This window comes from Cupressus sempervirens, chromosome 7 (genome assembly GCF_028749045.1).
Source record: "Cupressus sempervirens isolate cs-2001-9-10 chromosome 7, ASM2874904v1, whole genome shotgun sequence".
Taxonomy (NCBI): domain Eukaryota; kingdom Viridiplantae; phylum Streptophyta; class Pinopsida; order Cupressales; family Cupressaceae; genus Cupressus; species Cupressus sempervirens.
In genome coordinates, this window is record NC_143124.1 from 278273378 (window position 1) to 278289677 (window position 16300).

Below are 16300 nucleotides of genomic sequence, written 5' to 3' on the forward strand. Positions count from 1 at the left end.
CCACTCGAGTCATACTGTATCTGACTTCAGCCTCCATTATTATTATTACCGCCTTCTCCGCGTCGGTTATTGTTACGGTACCCTCCTGAGGTTGCATCATTGGTTGCGTTCGTTCCTGCTCCTGCAGTGGACATTTCTTGCATTAGTAACACTTGATGATGTCCCTTTGTCTTCATATTGAACTGGCATTCCTTGGTTGAATGTCCTGCAATTTGGCAGATATTGCAAAATTGTTTCTTTGGGCAGGAGCCCTTTGTGTGGCCCTCCTTATAGTCCATACACCACAGTTCCCCTTTTAGTGAGTCAGGATTCTTTTTCAGATTTTTGAACTCCATCCTCTGTAACATATCCTTCTGCAATGCTTGACCCTTCTTACTCGACTTTTCGTTGTTGCTACTACTTTCGGAAGATGAATCGTCTAAGTCCGACAATTTGTTATTCTTCTTTTTGTTCGTGTTTTGCTCACTTTCCAAATCCATCACCCAGTTATATGCATCTATGTACGATGTTGGAGGTACAATTTTCATCTTTTTCTTCAATGTTGGTTGTAGCCCTTCAACAAACCATCTTTTCTTTAATTCGTCCGTTGGTTGGCTTGCCATTTTCCCCACAAGCTCCTTTAGCCTTCTTGCATATACATGGATTGTTTCGTTCTTTCCTTGTTTCGTACTGTTTATCTCCTCTACTATTTCGTTATCATCCCTTAGTAGTCAGGAAGGAATCGTCTGAGTCCGATGATTTGTTATTCTTCTTTTTCCAGATCCATTGCCCAGTTATATGCATCTATGTACGACACTTGAGGTACAATTTTCATCTTTTTCTTCAATATCGGTCGTAGCCCTTCAACAAACCATCTTTTCTTTAATTCGTCCATTGGTTGGCTTTCTATTTTCCCCACAAGCTCCTTCAACCTTCTTGCATATACATAGATTGTTTCATTCTTTCCCTGTTTCGTACTGTTTATCTCCTCTACTATTTCCTTATCATCCTTTAGTAGTCGAAACTTTGCTATGAATTCCTTCCTGACTTCTATCCATTTAGTTAATTTTTGCGGATCGACATCCAAAAACCAATCAATCGCTACACCCTGTAGAGTTGCCGGAAACTGCTGGACCCAATCATCGTGGTCTGTTACACTGTTCGCCTTTTACATTGTTTCGCATTTTTTATAGTGTCTAATTGGATCAATCATGCCATCACCATTGAAATTTGACAATTTTTCCTTTGGTCCTGCCATTGCTACTTTCGTCTAAATCTGTGGTGTTTGCTGTGCTCCCTCACTGTTTTGAGTACTTGCGTTGTTCTACACAACTGTGCTACTTTGGACAACCGCCCTACTTTGGACAATTGCATTATATTGTGTGAAGAGATCTTCTTCAAGTAAAGTTGTTTGATTCTCTACTTGTATCCGTTCGTCGGGTGTATCAAGAACAAAGGGTTCACTCTACACTCATGCTCCTTCGACACTTCTAGCCATGTGAGTTTCTTCCCTTCCGTTTGGATTCTCTATCCTCAGCTTATACAAGTTCAGGAACTCCCCCTTGTTTCTTCCACCAAATTTAATCTCTGTCGCATTTCCTCAAGCAACTCCTCGACACTTCTCGGTCTGCTAGGTGAATGCACTGTCTCCATCAGTGCTCACTCTGCCTGTTGTGTTAGGATTTGTGCTTCCCATGCTGTATGCATGTCATCTTTATCTTTTACTTTATTTTGATCTTTATTAAGAAAATTTGGCATTAATCATCATAACACCTCTTATTTACTAGGTTCGATTGGCAACGATGCCAAATGTTTACTGTACAGGGTAAAAGGATACTTATCACATTCAATAGATTAAGATGTAACAAAGAACACACTTTATTCATATATGCAATATGCACTCCAAGGACAATGCGTATAATGATAATGATCAGTCAATAGTCCCTTTAGATGATGTACATATACTTTCTCGAAGGAGTGACTCAATTGTTACACACCCTTTCTGATACAATTCTACCCCTCGGCTACAATATAGATTTTACCGACAACACCAAGTTCGCTCATCTGGCCCACAAACTGGATTCAAGTTTGTATTGGGTCCAATTTTGCACAGGGTCCAGATTTGACCTAGTGGATTCATTGATGAACTCATAAGGTCAAATCCGGACCTTGCATGGATCCAGTATAAATCTATGTAGATTTGAGAGAATAAGGCGCGAATCCGAACCTAGACCTGCAATCCAAACTTATACAGATATATATATATATATATACATATACATATATATATATATATATATATATATATATATACATATATATATACATATACATATATATATATATATATATATATATATATATATATATATATATATATATATATATATATATATATATATATATGTACACATGAATCCATACAAATCATTATGGGAAAAAAAAAATCATGAATTCACAAATTAGATTCTTGTACCCGAACTTGTCTCCGAATCAGAATTGGAAGTAAGATCTTGATAACTTAGTAAACAAAAGCAACTATCTATGGTAGTAATTGAATCCAAAGGGGGCAGTGATTGTTGATTGGACCAAAACTCTTTGGTTGTTATTTATAAGGATTTATTAGCATGCTACAAATATTTGACAGTTTGATAACAAATCAAGCATTAATGATGTGTGCAATGGGCATCTAGCTCGACTAGCAAGAGTTTTTGTGGTAAAGAATGAGGTCGTGATATTCAATCTCTCCCAACCCATGTGGTACTGAAGGATGTTCCACACCAGCATCATTAGTCCAATTAAAAGTTTACAAGGCCCACTGCAGTTTATAGGGGGTTACATACCCGATTTCTATTGTCTAAAAAAGAAAAACAAGTATTAATGATGCACAAACTTATGCTGATTACATTACTTTGCTAAGTCAGGTGTTATCATGCTTCTGAAGGTTTGGTATGACTCGTAACTGTTTTGATTTGAATGCTTTGACAGTTTTGATTCCCGAGGATGCTTTGTGTAAATGCCAACTGCAAATAATTATTGGGTGTAAAACATTATTTATTCTTTCAGTAATTTGATGTTTTTTGAGCACGAATTGATATTTCTTGCATTCTACTTTTTTCTTTGACTAATGATGATTGTAAGTTCATAGCTGGTAACTTAAACTTCATGAAGTCAATGATGCATTTGAAGTAGAAGCTATTTGTAGCAGAATTTAAGCATTCTGAAGACTCCTTTCACTAGATGAAAATATTTTGTGTTCTTTGATTATTCAGCTATGTTTATAGTTATACTGATGAATGAGAAATTAAAATCAGTTAAATACACTTTTATAGTAGGTCATTCTCTCTGTTTTTTAAGCTATTGGTTCAAATGATCATGTTCATGATCTAAAAGTTAAAACAGGGTTCTTGTGTCAGTTAATGAGAATTTATAATCTCCTTTTTGTATAAGAGGTTAGATTTGCAGTAAACTTCACAAGTAGGTAGACAGAAAGCTCAGTAGATTTTTATGAAGCCTTTTAATTTCGTAAATGCAGTTGGAATTTGTATAACACATGCTTTAATGTATGATACTGTCCAGGTTAAGAATCCCTTTGAAGAAGATTCAGTTGTTGGGATCACAAACTATGTTGACCTTGGTTTTGAATTTCATTCAAGGTAAATATTTTCAGACAAGATGCTACTACTAGAATTTAGTGCATTTTACATTTAAAAAGTCATTTAAATGTTTAATGTTATAAATATGTGAGACTATACCAGGATCATTGGAAAAGAAGAATCGAATTTTCAGGTTGCTGCATCTTGGCAAGCTAATAAAAATATCTCGTTGAAGGTAAATTTTTGTATTAGTCCATGTTACTATTATATTAGAATAATGACAAATAATAGTGTAATATTGCACTTGTCATTTTATATTTGTTTGGTATTTTTACATGTTTTCAAGAATATAATGCTGAAATATCCCAAATGGATATTTTCTTTACTGCTGCTATAATGTATAATTATATAAATTTTATTTTCCTATAGATTTTTCTTTGATCTTATAGAGCTAGATAGAAGTTGCAGAAGAATGTTGTTTCTTTCTGTATTTTTCAGAATATAGTTATTACAATGAATAAATAACAGTAACTGATAAAATAGAAGTGATAGAAATCATATGCAGCAATACATACTAATCTAGAAATGATTCTAAAACCGTAACAATAGAGTCTGATTTATTTCAGAATAGTACCAATATAGATGTGCTTCAAACAAGGTTGATGCTAGCTGAAACTGGGAACCAACTACAGCCAAAAAAGTTCAAATAATAAAGCCCAAGCTGCTGCAATAAAACAACTCCAATTTGCTATAAAGAAACGCTAGGTTGAACCAAAGTGGCCGCCTTTCCTAAAAATCCACTGCCTACAAAGTGTGACTGTAATACTAGAAATCAATTCCTTGCCTTGATCAAACTGTATGCATAAGAACCTTAAAATCTGATATTGTTGAAGTCTACATCCCAACAAATTTGCTCCCAACACTAGGGTTTGTGTCCTAGCTGAGGAATGCTTTTCCAAAGCAATGATGTCCAAAATAGGTTGACAAAATAATAAAAGATACTCACCTTTAGGTTACCATCTCCTTATATCGCCTCTCAAAGGCAAATTGAACCCTAAAAGAACCCTAAAATGGATTTCATTTGAACTTTATAATATAACATTATTTCCCCAATAAAGGCGTCCAAATAGAGAGAAATTATTACTATATTAATGACAAATAGCTCCAAGCATCAAATAAGTCCTGACAAGTGATAATCGAATAGTAGAGACTAAGCTCTTTCGAACAAGCTATCACACATAGGAAAATCGATCCAAATGGAGCCAGAAAACTCCTTATTACTCCAAAATGGCTAAACACTTAGCCTTATTTAAATTATTAAAATGCTGACTTAGGAGAATATTTAAATATATTAAAATATTTTCCAAGTAGCCTAGGAACAACCCAAACACCTCCAAAACATGAAATTGAGTTTGTAACCTGCTTGTGACCAATGCCGGACAACTTGGGCCAATTGGCCGTCTCACCTTCAAATCTAGGGATAATCCTAAAAAAATAGGGAACACACCCAAATCTCCTGAAATTGAGATCAAGGGTGATCTCATAGAACCTCAACTCTGGAAAATGTCACAACCTCCTAAAAGGTAGGAATCTCCTCCTAAAATCAAGGAACTGTTGTCAATTGATCTACTACTACCTGAGATACCAAATCCGGACACTGGAAAACCTAACCGAGTCCTTGATCACCACAGCTAGCCTACGTGACTCCATAATAGGCTAAAACTCATGTTACTACTAGATAGAACTAAAGAGGGGACATGACAGTCCTCCCCTCTTACAGATGCTTGCCCACAAGCAACTGCAAAGTTGGATGCTATAAAATAGTCTCGCCCTCCCAAGTGGCATCCTCTATAGGGAGACCTCTCTAGTGAATTAGATACTCTCGAATCACCCTGCTTTTCAGTTGGCGTTCCCTCTCTTCCAAGATCTCCTCAGGAACCAATGTCAGCTTACCTTCCTCATCCAATGCAGGTAGATTTGGAGATGGTATAATATGTTGTCCTAGTGCCTTTTTCAGACATGACATGTGGAACACATTATGAATCCTACTGCCAGATGGTAACTCAATCTCATACGCAACCTCTCCAACACACCTGATAATTCTGTATGATCCATAAAAATGAGGTTTGAGCTTCTCAGCTCCACCCCTTTTAAGGGTGCTCTGTCGGTAAGGTTGCAGTCGTAGGTAAACCATATCCGCCACCTTAAATATCCTCTCAATCCTGTGTCAATCAGTGTAGACCTTCTGCCGATTCTTTGCCTACTGAAGATTCTCTCTGAGAGATCTCATGATGCCCTGGTTCTCCTGCACCTAATCTTGTTCCAAAGGAACCCTACTATCACTAGCTGCCAGATCAACAAAAGATAGAGCATCGTAATCGTAGAGGGCTCTAAATGGAGTCATAGTAGTCGACATATGGTACGTAGTATTATAACAATACTTGCTCAAGTGTGACCAACGGACCCATGTCCTCTGCTACCCTGACATATAACTACGTAAATACCCTTCAACCCATTTATTAACAATCTCGGTTTGCCCATTTGTCTGTGGGTGGTAGCTGGTACTAGGTGTCAATTCCGTACCTGTGAGCCTTAAAGTTCTTGCCAAAATGATCTCATGAACCTGCTATCCCTATCACTCACTATGGTCTTGGGAAGAACATGTAGCCTAAACACCTCTTTGAAAAATAAATCTACTACCTGAGATGCTGTGAAGTCAACTGCAATAGGAAAGAAGTGGGTGTATTTAGTCAACCTTTCAACTACCACATATATGTAGTCTTTCCCTTGTACTCGAGGGAGACCTATAATGAGATCCATGGAGATTCCTGTCTACTTCTGTTCCGGTATGGGTAAGGGTTGCAATAAACCAACAAGGTGAGTATGCTCAGACTTATTTTGTTGGCAAGTCATACATTCTCGAACATGACGTAGAATGTCATCCTTGAGACCCTTCCAAGATAATCTCTCTCGAACTGCCTTGTAAGTCTTACTATACCCTAGGTGCCCTGTTGAAGGAGTATCATGGTAGGCCTGCAGAATCTGTTCCTTCAACTGAGAACCAAGTACAAGGAAGACTCTACCTTTGTGATAGATGACATCATCTACTACACTGTACCTATCATCTGAAACTAATCCATCCATGACCTCACATGCATGCTGATCTTTGGAGTACTCAACTAAAAGTTGAGCCTTCTAGCCTATTGAAATCTCACTCAATGAACATAGGGTGGCGGCTGAGGGTTTCCACCAAAGGCGCCAACAACGGTATTATGTTTGCCCTTAATGAACTCAATGTCGAAGTCATAAGCTTGGATCTTGCTCACCCATTTTTGTTGTCCATCATTGAGTTCTGTTTGATCAAGGAAGTATTTCAAACTATTGTGGTCTGTTCTTACCATGAATTTACTGCCAACAATATATAGTCTGAACTTGGCTAATGTATGCATGATAGCCAACATTTCCTTATCATATGTGGAATACAACCTCTCATTATCCTGCAACTTCCTACCCTCATAGGCAATGGGGTGCCTGTTTTGCATCAAAATCGCTCCTATGCCCACGCTTGAAGTGTCACACTCCAACACAAATGGCTAGGAGAAATTTGGAAGTGCCAAAACTGGACAAGTACTCATAACCTCCTTGAGTTTGTCAAAGACCACCTATGCCTATTCTGTCCATCTGAGAGCTCCTTTCTTTGTGAGCGCAGTCAGTGGTGCTGCCAACTGAGAGAAAACCCTCAGAATCTCCTGTAATAAGCACACAAACCAAGGAATCCAAGCAACTCAGTAATGTTCTAAGGGCAGGGCCGATCACAAATTGCCTGAATTTTCCCTTTATGCACCTTCACTCCATCAACGCTAATTGCATGTCCCAAATATAAAACCTCTCTATGTCAAAACTCACATTTGGATAACTTAGCAAATAGAGATTGACTCTCCATAATGCTAAGTACCTCCTCCACATGTCTGAGATGGTCCTCCAAAGTACGACTATAAATAAAAATATCATCAAAGAATACCAACACTGATTTCCTCAACAGCTTGTTGAAGATGTGGTTCATGCATGATTGGAAGGTGGCTGATGCATTGGTAATGCCAAAAGGCATCACCAAGAACTCATAATGTCCATAATGGCAACGGAAAGTAGTCTTGTGCACATCCTCTGATCGTACACGAATCTAATGATGACCTGAACGAAGATCAATCTTAGAGAAGTAGATAGCCCCATGAAGCTCATCTGACAACTCACCAATGCGTGGGAACGGATAACTGTTCTTGATTGTCTTTTTGTTCAGTGCTCTATAATCTATACACATTCACAAGGTCCCATCCTTCTTCTTGACAAGTACCACATAAGAAGCAAAGGGACTAGACCTGGGGCATATGAAGCCGATGTCCAACAACTCATGAATGGTCTTCTCAATCTCATCCTTGTATGCCCTAGGATGACGATATGGGGTGGTGATCACTAGTTTAGCTCCATCCTCCATTTCTATCCCATGCTCAAACCCTTTATTCAGAGGTACACCAAGAGGTATGTCACCAAAAACTCTGTCATGTCAATCGATTATTGACTGAATATCAACATGAAATGTTCTACCATTCCGATGAGTAGGTATTTTGGACTTCATAAAAAAATGTATAGCCCAAATCATATCATCATGTCTAATAATAGACTCTATCTTGCGAGAACTCACCTCCTTAGGTCCACTGTCTGAAGTTGCTCTCAAGATCACTTTCTTCCCACCAAAGATAAACTCTAATTGCATGCAGTAGTGATCAATAATATACCTTCCGATACCCTGTAGCCATCGGATACCCAAAATAACATCATAATCCTCCAAGTGTAGAATATAGAAGTCATCTGTCAAAGTAAAATCCCCCATCTGAATACTAAGCTGTGAGATCCTCCTAGTGTAGCACAAAACTGCACCATCTACAATCTTTACTCCAAAACCTGCAAATCTCTCAAATTGTAGCCTACGTTTCTCAACCAATTTATGATCAATAAAGTTATGTGTAGCTCTTGTATCAACCAAGCTCATGGTTCATTGGCCCTATAATGTACCTTTCAGCCGAAAGGCGTGGAATCTAGGATAACCAGATAAGGTAGCCATAGTCACTTTGGCTGCCGCCAATGGCTCCGGCATGTCCAAGTCCAACTGTGGTTGCTCCTGATGAGTCTCCTTAGGACTATCCTCAGTGTCATTGTCAGGTATCTCCTCATCACCTTACTCAGATGTCACCTCAATCAAATGAACCTTTCCTTTCCCCATACAATGGTGCCCGGGCTCCCAAGGTTCTTTGCATGAGAAACATAGTTTCTTCCTCAAATTATTCTATGTCTCTGGGTCAATCCTATGAGGTCTAGCTAACTAGCCATCCCTAAGCTCTGAGGTGTTGGGCTTCTGTGGAGGTCGTGAATCTCTGAATGGCCTTTTATCCGATGGATAAGTAGGAGTGGTGTCCAGTTTCAATGTCACATCAATAGCGTCCTTAAGAGTGGCTGATTGGAAAGCGCGAACCAATCCCTTAAGCTTGTCCTACAATCCCTCAATGAATAGCATCACACTACGCTTCTGGGGCATATCAGGTACCATAACTGCAATGCGTTGGAACTCATTAACATATGACTCTGCATATCTAGTCTGTCTAATATGTGCCAACTCCCTATAGTAGAGTTCAGTGTCCTTTCGGTCGAATCGGGTAATTAGCTACTTAGTAAACTCAGCATAGGAATGAATCAAGGTGTGATCTTGGGTAACCAAACCATGGTGCCACTAGTCATAGGCAACCCCATCTAAATGCAATACAACAAATTGTATAGACTCTCTTTCTGGCATGGGTTGTAAGGTTAAATAAATGTCCAGCTTGTGTACCCAAGCTCGTACACTCAAATTACTAGTGCCATCGTAAGTAGCCAATGAAATCTTCCTAGTAGCTCTACTAAGATCATTGTTCTATTGTGGCCCATAGCCTCTGTCTCCTCTAAACTTGGTAGTACCCCTGCACTATGAACAATACTGGGGAAGAGGGAAAACATCCCTAAGCTCTGGGGGTAGAGCTCTCCACTCAACTATGGCTGCCATGACAGATTCTTGGAATCCCATCTCGGGTGGATCAACTTGTGCTGGCTGTTCACTAGGCAAAAATTGTGGAAGCAAGGGTCTATTCGTAGTAGGTATATGAGGTTGTTCCTGTCTTTGGGAATGAAGCGAGCTCCCAACCGACGCATGGAATCTATGACTTCCAGCAACTGACACAAATCTGCCGCGTCCCTGCCTGCCTCTTCTCCTATCCAACTCCATCCGCTCCAAATTTCCCTATAACCTCTCAAGCGTCCGGACTATTATAGGCTAAGTATTAATGAGATTCCTCATCAATTCTCTTTCATCCTCATCAGTGGTGTTCAGTCTTTTTCCTCTCTGTTCATTTGCGATAGTATTTCCCTATTCAGCTCCAAAACCTTGCTGAAGTTGAACTCTCCTGCTTGTGTAAAATCTGTGTATCTGAGCTCTTGGATGCATAGATTTGTAATCAAATCCACAGGCTGGCAAGATCTGGCTCTGATACCACTGAAATATCCCAAATGGATATTTTCTCTATTGCTGCTATAATGTTTAATTATATTAATTATATTTTCCTGTAGATTTTTCTTTGATCTTATAGAGCTAGACAAAAGTTGCAAAAGAATGTTGTTTCTTTTTGTATTTTTCAGAATATAGGTATTACAATGAATAAATGACTGTAACTGATAAAATAGAAGTGATAGAAATGATATGCATCAATACATACTAATCTGAAAATGATTCTAAAAGCATAACAACAGAGTCTAATTTATTTCAGAATAGTACCCATACAAATGTGCTTCAAATGAGGTTGATGCCAGCTGAAAATGGGAATCAGCTACAGCCAAACAAGTTCAAATGATAAAGCCCAAGCTGTTGCAATAAAGCAACTCCAATCTACTGCAAATAAACACTCTAGAATTCCTCACGTGAGTTGCTATAAAGAAATGCCAAACTAAACGAAAGTGGCAGCCTTCCCTAAAAATCCACTGCTTGCAAAGTGTGACTGCAATACTAGAAATCAATCCCTTGCCTTGATCAAATTGTATGCACAAGAACCTTCAAATCTGACCTTGTTGAGTGGTATGTCCCAACAAATTTTCTCTCAGCACTATGGTTTGTGTCCTAGGTGAGGAATTCTCTTCCAGAGCAATGGCGTCCAAAATAGGTTGACAAAATGATAAAAGATACTCACCTTTAGGTTACCATCTCCTCTTCAAGGCAAATCGAATCCTAAAAGAACCCTAAAGTGGATTTCATTTGAACTTTATAATATAACATTATTTCCCCAATAAATGCGTCCAAATAGAGAGAAATCATTACTATATTTATGACAAATAGCTCCAAGCATCAAGTAAGTCTCGACAAGTGATAATCAAACAGTAGAGACTGAGCTCTTTCCAACGAGTTATCACACAGGCAAATTGATCTAAATGGAGCCAGAAAACTCCTTATTACTCCAAAATGGATAAACACTTAGCCTTATTTAAATTATTAAAATGCTAATTGAGGAGATTATTTAAATATATTAAAATATTTTTCAAGTAGCCAAGGAACAACACAGACACCTCTAAAACATGAAACTGAGTTTGTCACCTACCTGTGACTGATGCCAGACAACCTGGGCCAATTGGCAGTCTCACCCTCAAATCTAGGGATACTCCTAAAAAATAGGGAACACTCCCAAATCTCCTGAACTTGAGATCAGGGTTGATCTCATAGAACCTCAACTTTGGAAAATGCCACAATCTCCTAAAAGGTAGGAATCTCCTCCTAAAATCAAGGAACTGTTTTCAACTGAGCTACTACTACCTGAGATACCAAATCCGGACATTGAAAACCCTGACTGAGTCCTTGATCACCACTTCTAGCCTACGAGACTCCATAATACGCTAATACTCATGTCACTGATGGATAGAGCTAAAGAGGGGACATGACAAATGCTACCATATAATCCTGAGTTATAAAAGCCTCTTCTCTCATCATATTATGGTTATACCAATAGTGTTATTAGAGGCAACTTGGTTCATAGAAGAAAGCATGAAGGAATGTCTCTAGTTGGAGAGGTCATAGATTGTGACGTGACACCATTTTCAGGTAGAAAGTATTGGCTAAATTTTTTGTAAGTCATTGAGACCTCAACTTACAAAATTTGGACTTTAGGCAACGTATTGTGAGATTACTCTCACCTCTCAGTAATAGGGGAGCTCTCACCTCTCAGTAATAGGGGAGACTCCCTTCTTGCCTTAGGTGGCTTTACCACGACCTTAACTAAAATTACAATAGGGGCAACTCTATTAATCAACTCCTAGTTTTCAGTAATGGTTTGCAAACAACTTCAAATTTAACAAATAGTGCATATTTCTATGACAATACCGGTGGCTCAGTGGATGACTTAAGCACAACTTATTAGAGAACAATTTTCCTATTATATTTTGGTGGAGTAAGAATAGGAACCCAAAGTCTCCTATGGTTAATCTGAATTAGGATTAAACTAGAACAACTAGTAATGCACAAAGTTTCTTACTAGTTATCTTCAAACTTAAGTAATACACTTAAATATGAAGTGCAAAGTCTTCAACTTTCAGTATTTGGAGCTATTATTTTAACTATAGCAATCTCTTCCCTTGAGGCACAATGTCTTCAAGCAACTAAAATGAATACTGAAATGATTCATACAAGAGAAGCTAAAACTAAATTTAAGAAAGAAAAACTAATGCAACATAAGAATACATCACAATCGATCTTGAGATTTGCAACAAAATGTTGGAAAATCTTCTTTTATTCATTTCATAAAATTGCACCATGAAACACAGAGGCTTCAAGATACAAGGAATCCAAGTCAATTGTGTTTGAATCAAAGTCACTCACTTTTAAGTTGTAAAACACTTTAACATGATTACATGAAACTAATATACAAGCATATGCTGCCCTCTGTTTACAACTTGTACATGCTTTACATGTAATTTGTGAATGAAACTATGACAATTCTATTAAAGCATGCAAAACATGAAGTGTCTACAACACTTGAGAGCCATCTTCAAAGAGAGTTTATTTAAGTCTCGAATCTATTAATAGATTTGCGTACAAATGTTGGATCAGGTGCTCCTGTGCTTTTTACAATGATAGTTGTTTTATGGAGTGTGTCTCCACTCTTGTAGATAAGTTTGTTGTACTTTATAATGCTCTTTTGAAGATTGCTCAACAAAATCTTGTACCTTTTCAGCCTGTCAATTGTGTTTGAGTCGAAGTCACTCACTTCAAGCTGTAGGCGAACCACTTATGCAAACTCTGTTCTCACAACCTCTTCCTCCATCAGTTCGCTGTTCTTAATAATCATTCTGCATGCAAATTCTTTAAAGCCTTCTTTGATCATGCATTCCTTCTCATTGTACAAGTCCACTGCTGCTAATAATTCCATTATCAACCCTTGGATAACATGCTGGTTGTTGACCATCAAATCTGAGTAGTCATGATATGTCAGTGGTGAAGAAATGGCCTCATACTCACATAAGGCATCCAAATCAACATTTGACACAGTCTTCCAGACATTCAAGTCCTCATCCAACAATTTCAATTGTCGGTTGAATGACACAATGTGTTCATTGAGACTAGCATTACTTGTCCTAGCATTTTTCAATACCTTGAGTCCATCTTGGATTACTTGTACGTTTTATGGCTCCAAATTTTTATGCCAATCATCAATAGCGATGGCCTTCCATTCCGTTCAAATCATCTGGGGGAGATCTGGAGATGGGATCCATTCTATGAGAGGAGTTGTTCGTTCTCTCGATTGTTTCTAGAGGACATGCATTCTCTTCCTTCAACCGGTTCTTCTTCTCCCACAGCTTCCTGTTCCTTGGTGTAAGCAACATCTTGCTGACACCCTAACTACAATTGTTTGCCAAGGTAAACTCTGGTGACCTTATAATCAGTAGCTTGTAACTCTTCGGTTGGTTTATCAACCATGGGCTCAACAATCTCAGCAAATTTGATTTCTTGCTCATCGAGCAGATTTCTAGAAACTCTTCAGGAGGAGCTTCCTACTTCCTCTGTTTAGTGATGGAACTCAACCATGGGTTAAGGAGAAAGGCGAACAAAACACTGATATAATGGTTATTGCAGTCACTGTCGCCAACTCTGCAACAGTGGTGAATAATGCAGGAGCTTCTGTCTGAATCACCACTAGTGTTGTGCTACTCCATGCAACCTCATCCATTAACTGCTCACACTGTGCAACGATGATATCAAGTAATGTCATAGGCACATCAGGCATGGAGAGAAATGTAGAGTATGCGTCAAACACATTGTCTAAGCTTACATATTGATCCTCCAATGCACATGCTTGAGCAACTGAAGAGATGGGCATGGCAGGGATGATCATAGAAAGGTCCACAAGAGGTATGTTCATGGTAGAGAAGGAATCCACATCTGTGGTGAGTAGAGTCATGGGAGCTTCATCTGATTCAGTTGCTGAGTTAGGTGTGTAGGTATTACTTCTGCATTCTGAGGCTGAAACACTTGGAGAGATAATATCTTGAAATTCTACCTCACTATCATACAACTGGATTCTCTCAGGTCCAACTTCTTCATTTACCACCACTGGCTCAGGGCCTTGTTCCCCTTAATTGTGAGCTTTGTAATTCCCTTGATTTCTGATTCTGACAAATAATCTTTTGCTTTCCCTCTGATATTTGATTGTAATCCAGTTGGCCCACCATGATCAAAGTCCTTTCTAGGCTTAATCTTAATGCACTTGAGGCCCTTTTTCTTTAGCCAAAGGTTAGTGTTAGCTAAAATTTAAATAGACTGAAACTTGTTCCAAATGAAGGTATTTTCCTTTTCAAAACAAGAAAGTGGTAGGATAGGAAGATTTTGAACAAGGTGCTTAAGATATTAGGGATCTAGAATGTCATCATCATCTTAACCCGATCAGGTACTTTGGCCAAGTTTGTCAATTCTAGGATTGTTGGAAATGTAATAGAACTGCCTATACAGTATGTGTTTTCCTAAAGCAGAAATCAATCTCTTATTATATTGTGGATGAGAGATGGAGAGACATATCCCTTTATTGGACATGTTTATTCATTAACATATACTCTATTGATGACATTTATATGTGTATAATATTTCTTTTGTCTTATAATATTAACTTAGATATATATAATTTATATCTCATATATGTGTGTGTGTGTGTGTGTGTGATAGTATTGTCTTATAGTTTTAGCTGACTGAAGGAACCAAACATCAATACTCCCTCTTAGCTAGGGAGGATAAACACAAGATATTATATTACCTCAACGTAAAATCAGGAATGACAATTTTGTGGATATCATTGATCAGAAGATATCCACCATTTAGATACCATCTCATGATATCAAGAGCAATGGCTTCAAAATATTACGTCACATGATATTCATCAAGTACCCAAAAAATATTCATAGATAATGTACTGTCTTAAAATAGATGCACTTCATTTTGAGACCTTTTAGCCCTCTTTAGCACGGCTTCAGTCACTTTTTCTCCTCTCCTTCCATTTTGTGCTTCTTTGTCATCTCTTGCTTTCCAACATGGTCTTCTAGGTGTCACTTTTCTACCCTTTTGACTATATCTCCTAATCAGTCTATTATCTTCTAGTTTCATGTGCACCTCCTTCTAGACCTTTCTGAGGCCTACATGTCCCTTCCCCTAGGACTAGGTCAATCAGGTCGACCTAATCCCCGGTGGTTGCGGCATTTGGGGCCCGAAAGTCCTCGAGTTTACCAATTAGTTTATTAACTCCCAATCGACATGATTTGTGTTTCCACCTGAAAACTAGTATGAAAGGAGGCTTGGGGGCTTCATTTTTATATCTCATGTTCTCAATATGTTTATGTTTTAATGTTGTTAGGCCATTTCCACGTGTCAAATGCACTATTGGTTATAGTTTAATTATATTTACTAAGGTTGCTATTTTTATTAAAATTGTTTAATGGGCACCTTACTATTAGAGCTTATTGGAATTGGGATGAGAAGTCTTGATTAATGAGCACATGAAACAAGGACCTTGTGTGTCAAAATATCATTATATTACTGAAAAGGTCTTTTTTGGAGCAGCAAGTGAGTTTAAATTAATAAAATAGCATAAAATTGCATCTGGAGGGAAAATAAAATAGAAGAAAGAAAATAAAGTTTCTATCCCAAAATTGGAAAAAAAGGTTGGTTATAAAAGGAGGGGAAGGGGAAAAGAGATCCATTCTTGAGATTTGATTTTTATAAAATTTCTGGTGGAGAGCTTTGACTTTCATTTACAAGAAATCTGATAACAAAAACCCTTAGAGTCTCTCAATGGTTTGCACAATAACTTAAATTCATCTTAGATTTGGATTCATTTAGGATTCACCATTGTGTTTCATTATGAAATTGTTGGAGGTTTCTATTGGAAATATCTCTAGAGGGTTTGATAGACAAATTTATGAAGTCTGCAGGCAAGACAACTAGGGCATTGCCTATATTGTTCTGGGTATCTTTGCTTATTAATTCCCATAGTTGAGAAATGGAGATTGATATTTGATATGTAGGTTTAAAGCACCGCTGAAATTTATTTTACAATTTTCAGGCAAATATTGGGACACCATTTTGGAGTTGTATCCTAAATGAAGAACTGCTAATGAAG

General features: G+C 37.9%; 1 protein-coding gene across 2 annotated transcripts in view; it reads left to right on the forward strand.

Annotated features, from left to right (window-relative positions):
* LOC149546501 (beta-galactosidase) overlaps positions 1-16300 on the forward strand; it is a 252804-nt gene that overhangs the window by 193251 nt on the left and 43253 nt on the right. For both annotated transcript variants that reach the window (XR_016353739.1, XM_089791227.1), the window contains exons 10-11: positions 3559-3635; positions 3738-3810. Coding sequence is in view for 1 of the 2 variants with exons in the window: in XM_089791227.1 (XP_089647353.1) it covers positions 3559-3635; positions 3738-3810 (150 nt within the window). In the remaining variant the exon portion in view is untranslated. The remainder of the gene's footprint in view (positions 1-3558; positions 3636-3737; positions 3811-16300) is intronic.